Source organism: Danio rerio, chromosome 6 (assembly GCF_052040795.2).
Source record: "Danio rerio strain M-AB ecotype USA chromosome 6, GRCz13ab, whole genome shotgun sequence".
In the NCBI taxonomy this organism is placed as follows: domain Eukaryota; kingdom Metazoa; phylum Chordata; class Actinopteri; order Cypriniformes; family Danionidae; genus Danio; species Danio rerio.
Window position 1 is genome coordinate 48,101,415 of NC_141026.1, and position 14,176 is coordinate 48,115,590.

Below are 14,176 nucleotides of genomic sequence, written 5' to 3' on the forward strand. Positions count from 1 at the left end.
TAAAACTAATATTTTTATATGCATTTTCCATGATTATTCATTGTAACAATAATTTTCTAAATTAATTATAAAAAACAATATTTTAACAAATAAATAAATAATTATTTATTTTTGTGATTTTTATATTGATTTTCAGTATCATTACACAGGCTTATCATTGTGTAATGATTATATTTAGATCATAATGTTACATCATTCTATTAATTTAATAAAATTAATCATTTTGCTTTGAGTAGTTTTGCTTATTTTTTTTTGCTTTTATTTTTTTATTGCGTCTTCTTTTAATTTTAATTTTCAATTTGAACTGAATGAAAACTTGAAATATTTAGCATGTGGCATTTTATGTTACTGCAAAAAATACATTTAGAAAGACTTTATACAGATATTATATATTTAATATTATATTAATTCATTACAATATATTATTATTAGGGATGTAACGGTATCAGAATTTCACGGTACGGTAATACCTCGGTATCAATGTCACGGTACGGTATTTATTGAATCATTTACAGGAAAAAACAAAACTTATGAAAATACTCCAAAAAAGTGCCAAAAGTGTCAATGACATACAAATTAGCCATCTATCTGTAAGCTTTGAAACAGGAACTTCAATTTTAATAACAAAAAAATATTAAACCATGTAAAAAAAAATTTAAGTTTTTAATTTAGTATTGTTGAAAACTCATCACATTCAACATTTAATCACTCACTCACTTAGATAGAGATGGGTTTAAAGGAAAATTATCATATAAATATAATCTGGTAAAAGCTGGTATCTCTGGGCATTTACAATGTCCCCTGCAACAGAAAAAAAACTCTCATTTGGTACTGAGGTTTCTGGGACAAGAGAGATATGACTTATATGACTTATTTCTTGAGCGCCGAAAACGGAGCTTTTTGGAAACGCTGGAGAAGCCGTTTTCATTCTAAAACGCTGCTGCTCCGTCTCAGTGTGGATGGGGAAAGACGGAGACATCTGAAAACGGAGGCGGGGCTGCAAACGTTCGCCTATCTGATTGGGGCTTTTCCTCAATATTAAGTAGCCCACACACAGTTCAGTCTTGCATCCTCTTCTTGTAAGTTAAGACTTCGCAAGTTTGATCAAGGCTGCAGTCTCCCCCTTCTCAGTTTGATATGGAAAACATACCGAGGACACGGGTAAATCTTCAAAGGGAACAGTGTACTTTATAAATTCATTCACATCACCCTGGCTACGTTGTTTCACTTTCTCATCAATAAAATGTAAACATGATATAAGGAACTGCCTATTTTCTTTTTAATATTAGCAACTTAACAGACAGCAGAAATGTTGAGGCGTCGTGCTGCATATATGAGCGTAATCTTCACTGTGTGCATATTTATAACAAAACGGAGCCGATAACAACTGCCTCCTTTCAATTTCAGTGAAAATACGAAACACACCCTCTCTTTGGCTGAATATCAGTTTTAATAATCGATAATTATAAAAGTATAACATACAATAAGTTTATACATTGTAGGAAATAAAGGCAAGCGATCAGTCAATGTACCTGGATTAATCATTAACTTATCTTTGCGCTTAACCAAAACATGTTACCCGTGAACAAGTAACTTAATAGATTCCAATGACCAAAGTCAGGGAATTGGCCTATGTCGTTAGATAAAGACAACAAGATGAATGAAATATCACGTTTAGCAAATATAGCGAGATCAGATCCAGCGGGAGATGCTTGATGAGCAGTCCGACAAGCAGAGCTCTCATCTGGGTAGAAATGCTGGAGCGCTTGCCCGAGAGTGTGTGTGTGGTCACGTGATGTGCGTTTTCAGCGTTTTGGTGTGGACGGAGAGCTGTTCAGAAACGCTGGGTAAAACGCGAGTGTGGACGCGGATCGTTTTCATTCTACAACGCCGTTTTAAAACTAAAATGCACTCTTGTAAAAGGGGCCTTAGAGTTTTACAGCTCTTTTTGATCCCCGCTTCTAGCAGCACACTCCATTTCCGCATTACTGGATCTGTAGCGACAACAGACCGCAAGGGATGATGGGGATTGTAGTTTTCGCTACCTCCCGTTCGCTTCATTCGCCTGAGCAAATTTTCTCAGAAGACCTATAGTTTTACCGAGTCATGCGACTTCGGTAATATCGAAAAAAATTAATATTGCGGTATGACGGTATTTACAATACCGTTACATCCCTAATTATTATATATTATGATTATATTATTAATATAAATAATAATACAGATATAATTAATACAGATATGAATTTAATATTATTTATTTTTTAAAGTGTTAATTAGTTTATGTGTGTAGGTATCTCCCAAAACAGCGATTCAGAAATCAAAAATGTTCTGTAATATTCCAAAAATATTTTTGTCCAGACTTCAAATGCTTGAACTGTAACTGTATACATTAATAGATACTATATGCATACTATTTAACACTGTGTATTGACCGAAGAATGAAAAAGGTCAAAATCAAGCTATGCCACTCACATTTTACCATTTCAAGCCACTGGATCACTAGTAGTGCTAAAATCATTATCAATTATGGCCCTGTGAATGATGCTTGCAAAAGCTGACACTTAGAATGTGCATTTCAGCAATGATCACACAGCCTGTCTGGATCTTACCGTGCTGTGTTCGCTGCTCTGTGTGAAGGTCTTCTCGAATGGCATTTCATCCTTCACCCAGCTGTAGGAGACAAGGAAGCCGACAATAGGTGGGTGGTAGACGGCTGAGGGTCGGTCCCAGGTCAACACCAGAGCTGTTCTGTTCAGCGGATGCAACTTCATGTTGTCAGGAATGCTGCTGCAGACTGCATGAAGAAAAGAGAAGCAGAGTGGTGTAAGAAATTGGAGTGATATTTTATAGTTTGTGATCATGTCTGTCACACCTGCTGCAGTGCGCTCTGGTGGTTTTCAACGGCACCAGTTTTTGTTTTGGTTTTTGTGTTTTGTATCATAGTCATGTGATCACTCCTTGTTTCCAGCTGTCCCTCATTGTCTAATTAGTTCTGTCTTTATAAGCCCTGTTATGTTGTGTTTAGTTTGCCTTTGGATTTTCAATGTTCTGTTTAGGTTTGTCGTGCTTTATTCGTGATCTGGTTCACCGTGTTTGGTTTGTTTGTTTGTTCACTTTGTTTAGTATCATTACTATGTTTTTGGATACCTGTTTAGTTTGTGTTTGATTCACTTTTGAGCTTCATTTTTGCACTTCATGTTTTCCTCGATTTTGGTACCTTGCCTGTCCCTTTGTCATTTTTTTGGGATCTTTATTGTTTGGCAATCAATGTGTTTTGCTGCACTTGGATCTTTCCCTTGTTTTTGTGATACCCAGTCGTGACAATGTCGACATTACAATTGTGTGAGATTATGTAGCTTTTAGTATGAATGAAACAGATATATCAGTATATCTGTGCTCACAACATCCTTTTTGGTAAAAATAAACTACCCGTGTGATCATGACCAAAACAATACTTCACTAGTGAACAAGTAACAGTACGGGGACAACAACATTAATGTTGTGGCCTGGCCTAGTCATAGCCTTAACCTGAATCAGGCTGAGAATTTGTTAAGAGAGTTCAAGACATTCTTTGTATCATTATAAATGTATTTTTGGCCAGTTTTGATCAATACATCCTTGCTGAAGTTTACTATAAGAATACTGCACAAGCGATAAAGTAACAATACAGGGACAACAACATTAACGTTCTGGAGTGGTCTAATCAGAGCCTTAACCTGAACCTGGTTGAGATATTGTTGAGAGAGTTCAAGACATTGTCTGTAATATTATACATTTCCTTTCGGTTAGTTTTGATCAATACATCCTTGCTGAATTTTACAATTGGAATAATGCACTAGTGTTAAAGTAAAGATACAAGAAATAAAACAACATCAACATTCTGGACTGGCCTAGTCAGAACCTTAACCTGAACCCTACTGAGAATTTGTTAAGAGAGTTCAAAACATTTTCTGTAATATTATAAATGTTTTTTTGGCCATTTTTGATCAATACATCCTTGCTGAATTTTACAATAAGAACACTGCACTAGTGATAACGTAATGATACAAAATGTTCTGGACTGACCTAGTCAGAACCTTAACCTGAACCCAACTGAGAATTTGTTAAGAGAGTTCAAGACATTTTCTGTAATTTTATAAATGTTTATTTGGTCAGGTTTTGATCAATACATCCTTGCTGAATTTTACAATAAGAACACTGCACTAGTGATAAGTAACGATACGGGCACAACAACATTACCATTTTGGACTGGCCTAGTCAGAGCCTTAACCTGAACCCTACTGAGTATTTGCAGAGACAGTTCAAAACCTGGTTTTAGACTCGGAAGCCTTACAATCTTCAACAAATAGAGTTTTTCTGTGAAAGAATGATTGGGAAACACTCCCCAAAGCAAAAATCGTGTGGAGACCATTAAAGACCTTCTTCTATTAATTATTTAAGATAACGTTGTATTGGATTTAATACAAAGGGTGTGAAGAATTCTAAACATGGAGATTTTTAAATATTCAACAATAAATTGCCTATGAAATATAATTTTACTTGTATATAATACATATTAAATGATCTTATTTCAGTTGTTATGTATTAAATAGGCAAGGCAGTGGCGCAGGTAGTGCTGTCGCCTCACAGCAAGAAGGTCGCTGGGTCGCTGGTTCGAACCTCGGCTTAGTTGGCATTTCTGTGTGGAGTTTGCATGTTCTCCCTGCCTTCGCGTGGGTTTCCTCCGGGTGCTCCGGTTTCCCCCACAGTCCAAACACATGTGGTACAGGTGAATTGGGTAGACTAAATTGTCTGTAGTGTATGAATGTGTGTGTGTATGTTTCCCAGAGATGGCTTGCAGCTGGAAGGGCATCCGCTGCGTAAAAACTTGCTGGATAAGTTGATGGTTCATTCCGCTGTGGCGACCCCGGATTAATAAAGAGACTAAGCCGACAAGAAAATTAATGAATGAATGTATTAAATATAAAGAGGCACTAAAATACTCATTAGTTAAAAAAAACAACTTATAAAAATAGAAAGGATAAGAATAGTTTTGAGCACAAAGTTATAGGATTGTTTTGTCTCTCAGTAGATATATATGAATTATTCATATAGTAAGCACAATAAATACCAGAAAATGTTGTGATATAGTTTTGAGTCCATATTGCCCATCCTCAAAAACATCAAATCAAGGAGTATGAAGGTTCAATTCTTCTCATTTGATTAGGGATGTGTGTCTGGAGAAAAACAGGCCGAATTACGTGGCAGAACTGTGTTGTGCGCAGGTCCACGACAGCAGCCCTCAGGTGAAGCTAAATCTTTTATTGCTGTCTGACTCACCAAAGCGTTCTCACTAGAAACTGCTTCAAAGTAGAAAATAATACATGAGTTCATCTCAATCTGCCTGCAGGCGCTCAAACAGCCTTGCAGTTTGAGCACGCATGTGTGGCTGAGGCCAAGTGTACGACCGTGGACACAGTAGGAAGTCTGAGTGAGTGTATATATACTGTGTGTGTGTGTGTGTGTGTGTGGTTCTTGTATTCGTAAAGATGTGGGGACAAAAACGAATTGCCATAAATATAGTAATACCAATACCATTTTTGAACTTGTGGTAACATTGTTTGGTCCTCATGAGGAAAACAGCTCATAAATCATACAGAATAAAGTATTTTGAAAAGGTAAAACTGCAGAATATTACCTGTGAGGGTTGAGTTAGGTGTAGGTATGGGTTAGAGGGGAAAAGGACAGAATATGGAGTGTATAGATTATAAAAGTCTATGGAAAAAAAACATGAACAATGTGTGCGTGTTCAACATATGACGCTGCATGTCAGATAAAATGCAGATACCCTGGTGAAATTTTACTGCTCAGAAATTATATTATAATCAAATGCAATTTTGTTATATGGTGAAACATCATTACCATTTAAAATAACGTTTTTTATTGCAATATACTGTAAAATATAATTTGTTCCCATCATTCAAAGTTGAATTCTCAACATAATCCTACCTTCACCATCCTTCAATCCCTCCCAAATAATTTTGATTCGCTGCTAAAGAAATATTTCTGAACATTGCTACATTCACACTGTCATAATTAATGTGCTTTGAATATATTCTTTGAATTTTACTATGTTAATTACATTTTAAATTCTTTAAAATCTTTTCATTCATGTGTTAAAAGTAAAAAAGTGCTCATCAAACGTAATGTAATAATATAAAAATGTCCATATATTTTTAAGATTTGTAATCAATTAAGCATTTCATATGAGCATTGCAACACTGTTACTAGAGTAACATTTGTGTGTTATTTTTATTTAAGATAAGTTTCAACCTCAAATTATATAAATAAAAACATACACTCACTGGCCACTTTATTAGGGTCACCTGTCCAACCGCTCGTAATGCAAATTTCTAATCAGCCAGTCACACAACGCAATGCATTTAGGCATGTAGACATGGTCAAGAAAATCTGCTGCAGTTTAAACTGAGCATCAGAATGGGGAAGAAAGGTGATTTAATGTACTTTTAATGTGGCATGGTTGTTGGTGCCAAACGGGTTGGTCTGAGTATTTCAGAAACTGCTGATCTACTGGGATTTTCACACACAACCATCGCTAGGGTTTACAGAGAACGATCGGAAAAAGTGAAAATATCCAGTGAGCAGCAGTTCTGTTGGCGCAAATGTCTTGTTGATGCCAGAGGAGAATGGCCAGACTGGTTTGAGCTGATAGAAAGGGAACATTAACTCAAACAACTACTCGTTACAACCGAGGTATGCAGAAGAACATCTCTGGACACGCAACACGTCCAACCTTGAGGCAGGTGTGTTACAGCAGCAGAAGACCTCAACGAGTGCCACTCCTGATGATTCTCGACTTCTGCTGTGACATTTGGATGGTAGGGTCGGAATTTGGCGTCAACAACAGGAAAGCGTGGATCCATTCTGTCTTGTATTAACAGTTCAGGCTGCTGGTGGTGTTGTAATGGTGCGGAAGGATATTTTCTTGCCACACAATGTCACAGCCTACCTGAGTATTGTTGGTGATAATGTTGATCCCTTTATGACCACATCTTCTGATGGCTACTTTTAGCCGGATAATGCGCCATGTCATAAAGTGCGAATCATCTCAGACTGGTTTCTTGAACATGACAATGAGTTCACTGTACTCAAATGGCCTCCATAGAAACCAGATCTTAATCCAATAGAGCACCTTTGTGATGTGATGGAACGGGAGATTTACATCATGGATGTGCAGCAGACAAATCTGCAGCAACTGTGTATCAATACGGACCAAAATCAGGAATTTCTGAGCCATATTTCCACAACGTTGTTGAATCCAAATGATTAAGGCAGTTCTTAAGGCAAAAGAAGGTCCAACTCAGTACTGGTAAGGTGTACCTAATAAAGTGGCTGGTGAGTGTATGGTAGTAATAATAATAGTAACATTAATGAAATAACATATTATTAGTAAATAATATATCATGAAAATAATGCAATAAGCTAATTATAACCGAATTAAACACTAATAATACTGTTAATCTAAGCCAGTTTAACTAGTACACAAGGGTGTACTGTAGATGTGGTTTTGAGCTTGTCCACATTCAAGCACTTCCATAAGCAGACTATAAGTGTAAATGCTCGTGTGGTGAAAATCTTTAAACAGCCACAAAAATCCATCTACTCAGGCTACTGAGATAAATGCATTATCATTATGAAATGTGTTGCAAAAAAGCGCACCAAAACAATACTTTTTTTGCATTGAGATCAAATCACTGTGTTCTTGAGGAAGCAATGATATCTGAGGACCATAAAAGCGTAATCACATACCTCAAAACACATCTCGCCATGTTTCGATGCCTATTGTTTCCAGCTTCCTTGTTACGCTGACCTCACTGTTGGAGCTTTTTTGATGTGGCAGCCACCACAAACATGACCTTAAGGTCAGTTTCACAGCAAGACAGGCTTTCCAGCACGTTTTTTAGCTATTTATCCACACACAGCATTATACTACTGTGTGATGTTACTGTCATTTCTAATCTGAATAGGACTGAGCTTTATATTGAGTTATATGTACAATTTAGCGATTGCTTTTTAAAATAAATTATATAGCATGAGGCAATCACAGAAAGTCCAAAATTAAAATTCAGTCATAATTTATTCACACTCAAGTTTGTCCAAACCTACAGAAATGTTCACAATTTATTTTAATCTACAATTCTTTAAGATTTTAGCTTAATAAACTACTAATTATTTCTACTAACTACTGCTTATTAATAGTAAGTAAGGTAGTAGCTGGGTTTAGTTATGATTAGGGATGTACTATAGAATAAAACTATACTTTATCCTACTATTAAACAACCGATATCTTATTAATAAGCAGGTAATAAGCAAGCAGTTAATAGTGGGAAATAGTGCTTATGTGAATTCAAAATTGACAATGTTTGTTTTTCTACTGCACACGATACATAATCCCGAGCACAAAGCATCATAATCTGGGGTGGGGGGTAATCCAAACCACTCCATTGACTTTGTTTGGTGGAGTGTATCTCCTTGACAATTCTAATGAATAAAAAAAATGGCTAAAAACTGCTTTGTGATGAAATGTAAGTAGATAGGCAAACAAATTCAGAATCAAGTTTTTATGACCTCCCCATTGAAAGGGGGAGGTCCTTTAGTAGATTTTTATTTTGCTTGCTGTATACCCTATCACACAACATCTTTTAAGCATTTGTCCTGTTTATGTGTTTCCCCACTGGGCGAAACCTTAGTTCTCTACTTTTGTATCCTTAAACACTCATTTGTTTAGGGATTGACAAATTATAGCAATTTAGTTTTGGATTTTTTAGCTTGTCTTCTTTACATTTTGTCACATAGTAACTTTTAGACATTTTTTTTTATTTATTAATCAGAAATGTCGAGGCGTCATTGTCCCACAATAGAAAGCGACTTCCGATTTCATTCACTTTCATTAATTTTTAGACGTTAAAAACAGCTCATTATGCTGCTTGTTGTTACGAACTGATAATTTGTTGTTATATTATTCTACTTTTTATGTATAGGCATGATTGTAGAGCACATAGTTTGATTATTTTTAAGCTGTTTATTATCCCTCATAATTTCTTCCATAGGAAACTAAATCAGAAGTTCTAAAACAATTGCAAACACAAGCACATTGCTAAATAAGGTCAATAAGGCAGTAGTTAATAGTGTAGTTAATAACTGTGACAAGCTAAAGTGATAAAAAAACAATAGCCAAAGTTGTGCATTAGATTTGCACATGATGCCACAAGAGCAGCTAAAAAGTTTTTTTGTTAACCACTTCACATACTGCAATTTAGACAATTAGACATTTTTTTTAAGTAATCAGAAATGTCGAGGCGTCATCGTTTTCGCAATTGAAATTCAATGGAGCTAGTTGGATTGTTTTCCATCCTGAAGGGTGTGTGGCCTAAACACACTCTGTCTCTCTATTGACCTTATTCTTCACGTACGAGTGGGCGCTGCCATTGGAATCTTTTTGTGCTTTTTATTATTCTTAGTCATTTCTCCCATAGGAAACTGAAACAGAAGTTCTAAAACAATCGCAAAATCAAACACATTGACAAATAAGGTCAATAAGGCAGTAGGTAATAACGTGAATTTGAACATGATGCCACAAGAGCAGCTAAAAAGTGCTTTTGTTAACAACTAAAAATTACACATAGTAATTTTAGACATTGTTGAGGTGCTATCGTCCCGCAATATAAAGTCAATGGAGCAAGTTGTTTTTTTTTTCCCTCCTGATGGATGTGTGGCATAGACACACACTGTTTTTTATTGACCCTATTCTTTAAGTACAAGCAGGCACTGCCATTAGAATCTTTTTGGCTCGAGAGTAGTCATTTCTCTCATAGGTAACTGAGTTGGAAGTTCTAAAACAATTGCATAAACAAGCACATTGCCAAATAAGGTCAATAAGGCAATAGTTAATAGTGTGAATTGTGACAAGCTGAAATGATACCAAAAAAAAAAAAAAACCAATAGCCAAAGCTGCAAGTTAGATTTTACAAGAGCAGCTCAAAAGTATCACTTCATGCATTTTTTTCTAAAAAATTCACACCTTTTTAAACTTGAGACAAGAGTGTTGAAAAGATGGAGAGACCTGATTAGATTTAATCATGTCAATATGGACCCAAAATCTTTGAAGAATATTTCCAGTACCTTGTTGAATACAATCCATGAAGGATTAAGGCAGTTCTGAAAGCAAAAGAGGGTCCAACCCAATAGTAGTAAGGTGTACCTAATAAAGTGGCCGCTGAGTGTATAGTAGCAATGTTGTAATAATGAATTAACATATTGTTAGTAAATAACTTATCATGAAAATATTGCAATAAGCTAACTACAACCTAATTAAACACTAATAATACTGTTGACCAAAGCCAGTTTAAACAGTAAACATGGGTGTAGATGTGGTTTTGAGCTTGTCCACATTCAAGCACTTCCAGAAGCAGTTGAAAACACATTCAATCAGACTGCAGTGTAAATGCTGATATTTTCTTATCATATTATTCTACTTTTTATGTATAGTCATGAACACACTTGATCGTAGAGCACATAGTTTGACTGTATTTATTATTCCTTTTCATTTCTCCCATGAGCAACTGAATTGGAAGTTCGCATGAACAAGCACATTGCCAAATAAGGTCAATAAGGCAATAGTTAATAGTGTGCATTGTGACAAACTAAAATGATACCAAAAAATAAAAACTATAGCCAAAGCTGCAGGTCTAATCTGACAAGAGCAGCTCAAAAGTATCACTTCATGCATTTTTTCAAAGAAATTCACACCTTTTTAAACTTGAGAAAAGTGAAAAAGTTGTTAATCATGACCGCAGGAGTGTTGAAAAGATGGAGAGACGTAATTACACGATTGACGTCAAATGATTTGGTGGGCTGCGTTGATGTCAAGCTGGGCGGACCGCATAAGCGGCGCTTGATAAGGTCATTATGTGGAAAGCCTCTACTCTTAATGTGTGTGTATCAGCATTAGCGACCTGTCAACAAGCCCGCGATAAACACGTCTGTGGATCGAGAGGCAGATCGAAAGACACGAGGAGTGAGACGAGGACGAGGGGGTGATTAGCGAAAAGGGCATCTGCTGTGGATGTTCGGCCTCGAGAGCTCCGTTAGCACGGGTGACTCAGCGAGAGCCCATTATTTTCATCAGTTCAATCATCAGCATGCTAATGACTGCCGCCATTACTGTCCGGCAGAGATAACACGCAGGCTGATGATTCAAATTGACTCAAATCTCATGGCGCTTCTTTGGGTTGTGTAAGTCAACAAGCTGAACTGTCAGAAGAGGGTTTAGAGAGAGACTGTGTGCTTGATGTTTATATATATATATATATATATATATATATATATATATATATATATATATATATATATATATATATATATATGCATGTTTATATAGCACTATTTTCAATATTGTAACTATAATGTCTTAGCAGTAATAATTTAATACACATAAATATGATTATGCATTAAACAATATTTATTTAATAATTATGTATCTAAATAGTATAAAATAAGTTAGTTAATGATTTATTGAACATTTATTTAAATATTTTTGTAGTTTTTTTTATAGTTTTAGTTGTTTTAAATAAAATATTGAATAATAATAATAATAATAATAATAATAATAATAATAATAATAATAATAATAATAATAAAAGGAATGCAAATTAAGCATTGGTTTGCATAAACTCCCATTTTCTATACTTATAGAAATGTTTGTATTTGGTTTAGTGATTGATCCTGACAAGGATAAATAATGATAATAATAATAATAATAATAATAATAATAATAATAATAATAATAATAATAATAATAATAATAATAATAATTTAATATAAAAAATAAACAATTAAAATAATATGTATTATACAAGCCATAAATATTATGAGGTTAGCTTTTTTTCAATTTACCAATAGTTTATTTGATATTTTAACCTTTACTGCCAGAAAAAAAAAAAAAACTGTTACTGTTAAACTGGATCAGTGACAAACAATATTATTAGACAGACAAACAATATTATTAAGGAAACGATTCCCCTTGAGTTCCTTACCTGTGTCATTTTTATGTCCATTAAAGCTTTTCATCAAGTCTGGACTCCTTACTTGGATTTTATTGATGTTTCTTTAAGCTGTATTTTGAGTTATGGTATGCCATAATTGAATTTATTTAATTAATTATTATTTTTTTTTATTTATGAATATATTTTCATTTAGTTTTTTTATTTACTCATTATTATTATTATTATTATTATTGATTTTTTATTAGTTTTATTTATTATAATTATTTTATTAATTATGAATTTTCTTTAGAATTGTTAAAATAGGCATTGTCTGTTGGTTTGTTTCAATGTGTTTTGTGATTAATAGTTAAAACGTTAATAAAAATCTCAATGAAATCTCAAGAATTGTGTTGCTTTAGCTCATTTTAAATAAGTAGTTTACGAGAAAAAAAAAAAATATATATATATATATATATTTTTTTTTTTTTTGAGGGAACAAAACTTTATTATTAACTACTATTTACCCTTGTCAGGATTAATCATCCAACCATATTACTAACATTTCTTTTATAAACATGGAAAACGGAAGTTCATACAAAACCAATGCCTGATTTGCATTCCTATAATAATTCTTAATAATTCTATAATTAATTCTTCTTCTTATTATTATTATTATTATCTTATAATATATATATATATATATATATATATATATATATATATATATATATATATATATATATATTAATATATATATATATATATATATATATATACATATATATATACATACATACAAATATAAAATTCATTTCCCAGATATGGGCTGCAGCTTGAAGGGCATCCGTTGCGTAAAACATATGCTGGATAAGTTGGCGGTTCATTCCGCTGTGGCGACCCCTGATTAATAAAGGGACTAACCCTAAAAGAATATGAATGAATGAATATATATCATTCAAAGGCTTTTCAATAAATCATTACATTATTTAAATAACTTATTTTATAGTTTAATTATCATATATAATAATTAAATAAATATTTATTCTGATTTAATTTAATAATTTATTTAAAACCAATTACAATAAAAAGTATTACACAAACGACAACAAAAATTGCAATAGTGTTGGTTGATCAAACTTTATTTTAAATGATGTTAAATATATAGATATCAAACTGTCTAATTCATTCTTAATATAGTATCACCTCAAAGCAGCCATATCACCCTGCAGCCCAAGACCGGTTACTCACTGAAGATAAGCAGGGTCGAGCCTGGTCAGTACCTGCATGGGAGACCACATAGAAAATCTAGGTTGCTGTTAGAAGTGGTGTGAGTGAGACCAGCAGGGGGTCCTAATGCCCCAGTAGGGGACACTATTCTGTCAGTGAGCATCTTTCAGATGAGACGTTAAACCGAGGTCCTGACTCTCTGTGGTCATTAAAAATTCCATGGCACTTCTCGTAAAAGAGTAGGGTAACCCTGGTGTCCTGGCCAAATTCCCTCCATTTGCCCTTACCGATTCGTGGCCTCCCAATCATCCCCATCCATTGAATTGGCTCCATCACTGTCTCTCCACTCCCCCTATATCTGGTGTTTGGTGAGCGCACTGGCGCTGTGGATCATCCAAGTGGATGCTGCACAATGGTGGTAGTGTGGAGAGACACCCTCATGATTGTGAAGTGCTTTGGATGTGCTATATAAATACACATTACTATTTAAAAATTAATTTGTGCAGCTTTACAAACAAGATCAAATGTTCAAATGCATCCTATTCCAGAGTAGTGAAAGGAAGAAAGCATGGAATAAAAAACACACTATGATAAAAAAGATGCATCATTTCAAGAGTTTGCACAACCGCTTGCTTGGAAAATGGCAGAATTGCTATTTGGCCACACAGTGTTCATTTGTACGGGTTTATTTTTAGAGGGAATATTAATGCTGATTATTCCGCCTTTCGGCTGTGTTGCATCACTCCCGACTTCATCACAACCAATAGCAATCAATTCCCTCAGCCGGAGAGGAAAACAACGCTATCATTAACACACACAGTACAGCGAACCACAGCTCCTGGGCTCGACTCAAAAGCTCCAGTCACTGCATTAATAAATCCTATTTATTCAGTCTGTCTCGA

The 14,176-nt window shown here is 34.5% G+C and overlaps 2 protein-coding genes across 4 annotated transcripts in view; both read right to left on the reverse strand.

Annotated features, from left to right (window-relative positions):
* The window catches only part of tardbpb (TAR DNA binding protein b), a 78,550-nt gene extending 76,560 nt beyond the window's left edge, over positions 1-1,990 (reverse strand). The window contains exon 1 of the mRNA XM_087255038.1: positions 862-1,990. The gene's annotated coding sequence lies outside the window, so the exon portion shown is untranslated. The remainder of the gene's footprint in view (positions 1-861) is intronic.
* The window catches only part of ca16b (carbonic anhydrase XVI b), a 199,639-nt gene that overhangs the window by 63,928 nt on the left and 121,535 nt on the right, over positions 1-14,176 (reverse strand). For all 3 annotated transcript variants that reach the window (XR_015494059.1, XR_015494060.1, XM_087257856.1), the window contains exon 9: positions 2,613-2,797. Coding sequence is in view for 1 of the 3 variants with exons in the window: in XM_087257856.1 (XP_087113982.1) it covers positions 2,613-2,797 (185 nt within the window). In the remaining 2 variants the exon portion in view is untranslated. The remainder of the gene's footprint in view (positions 1-2,612; positions 2,798-14,176) is intronic.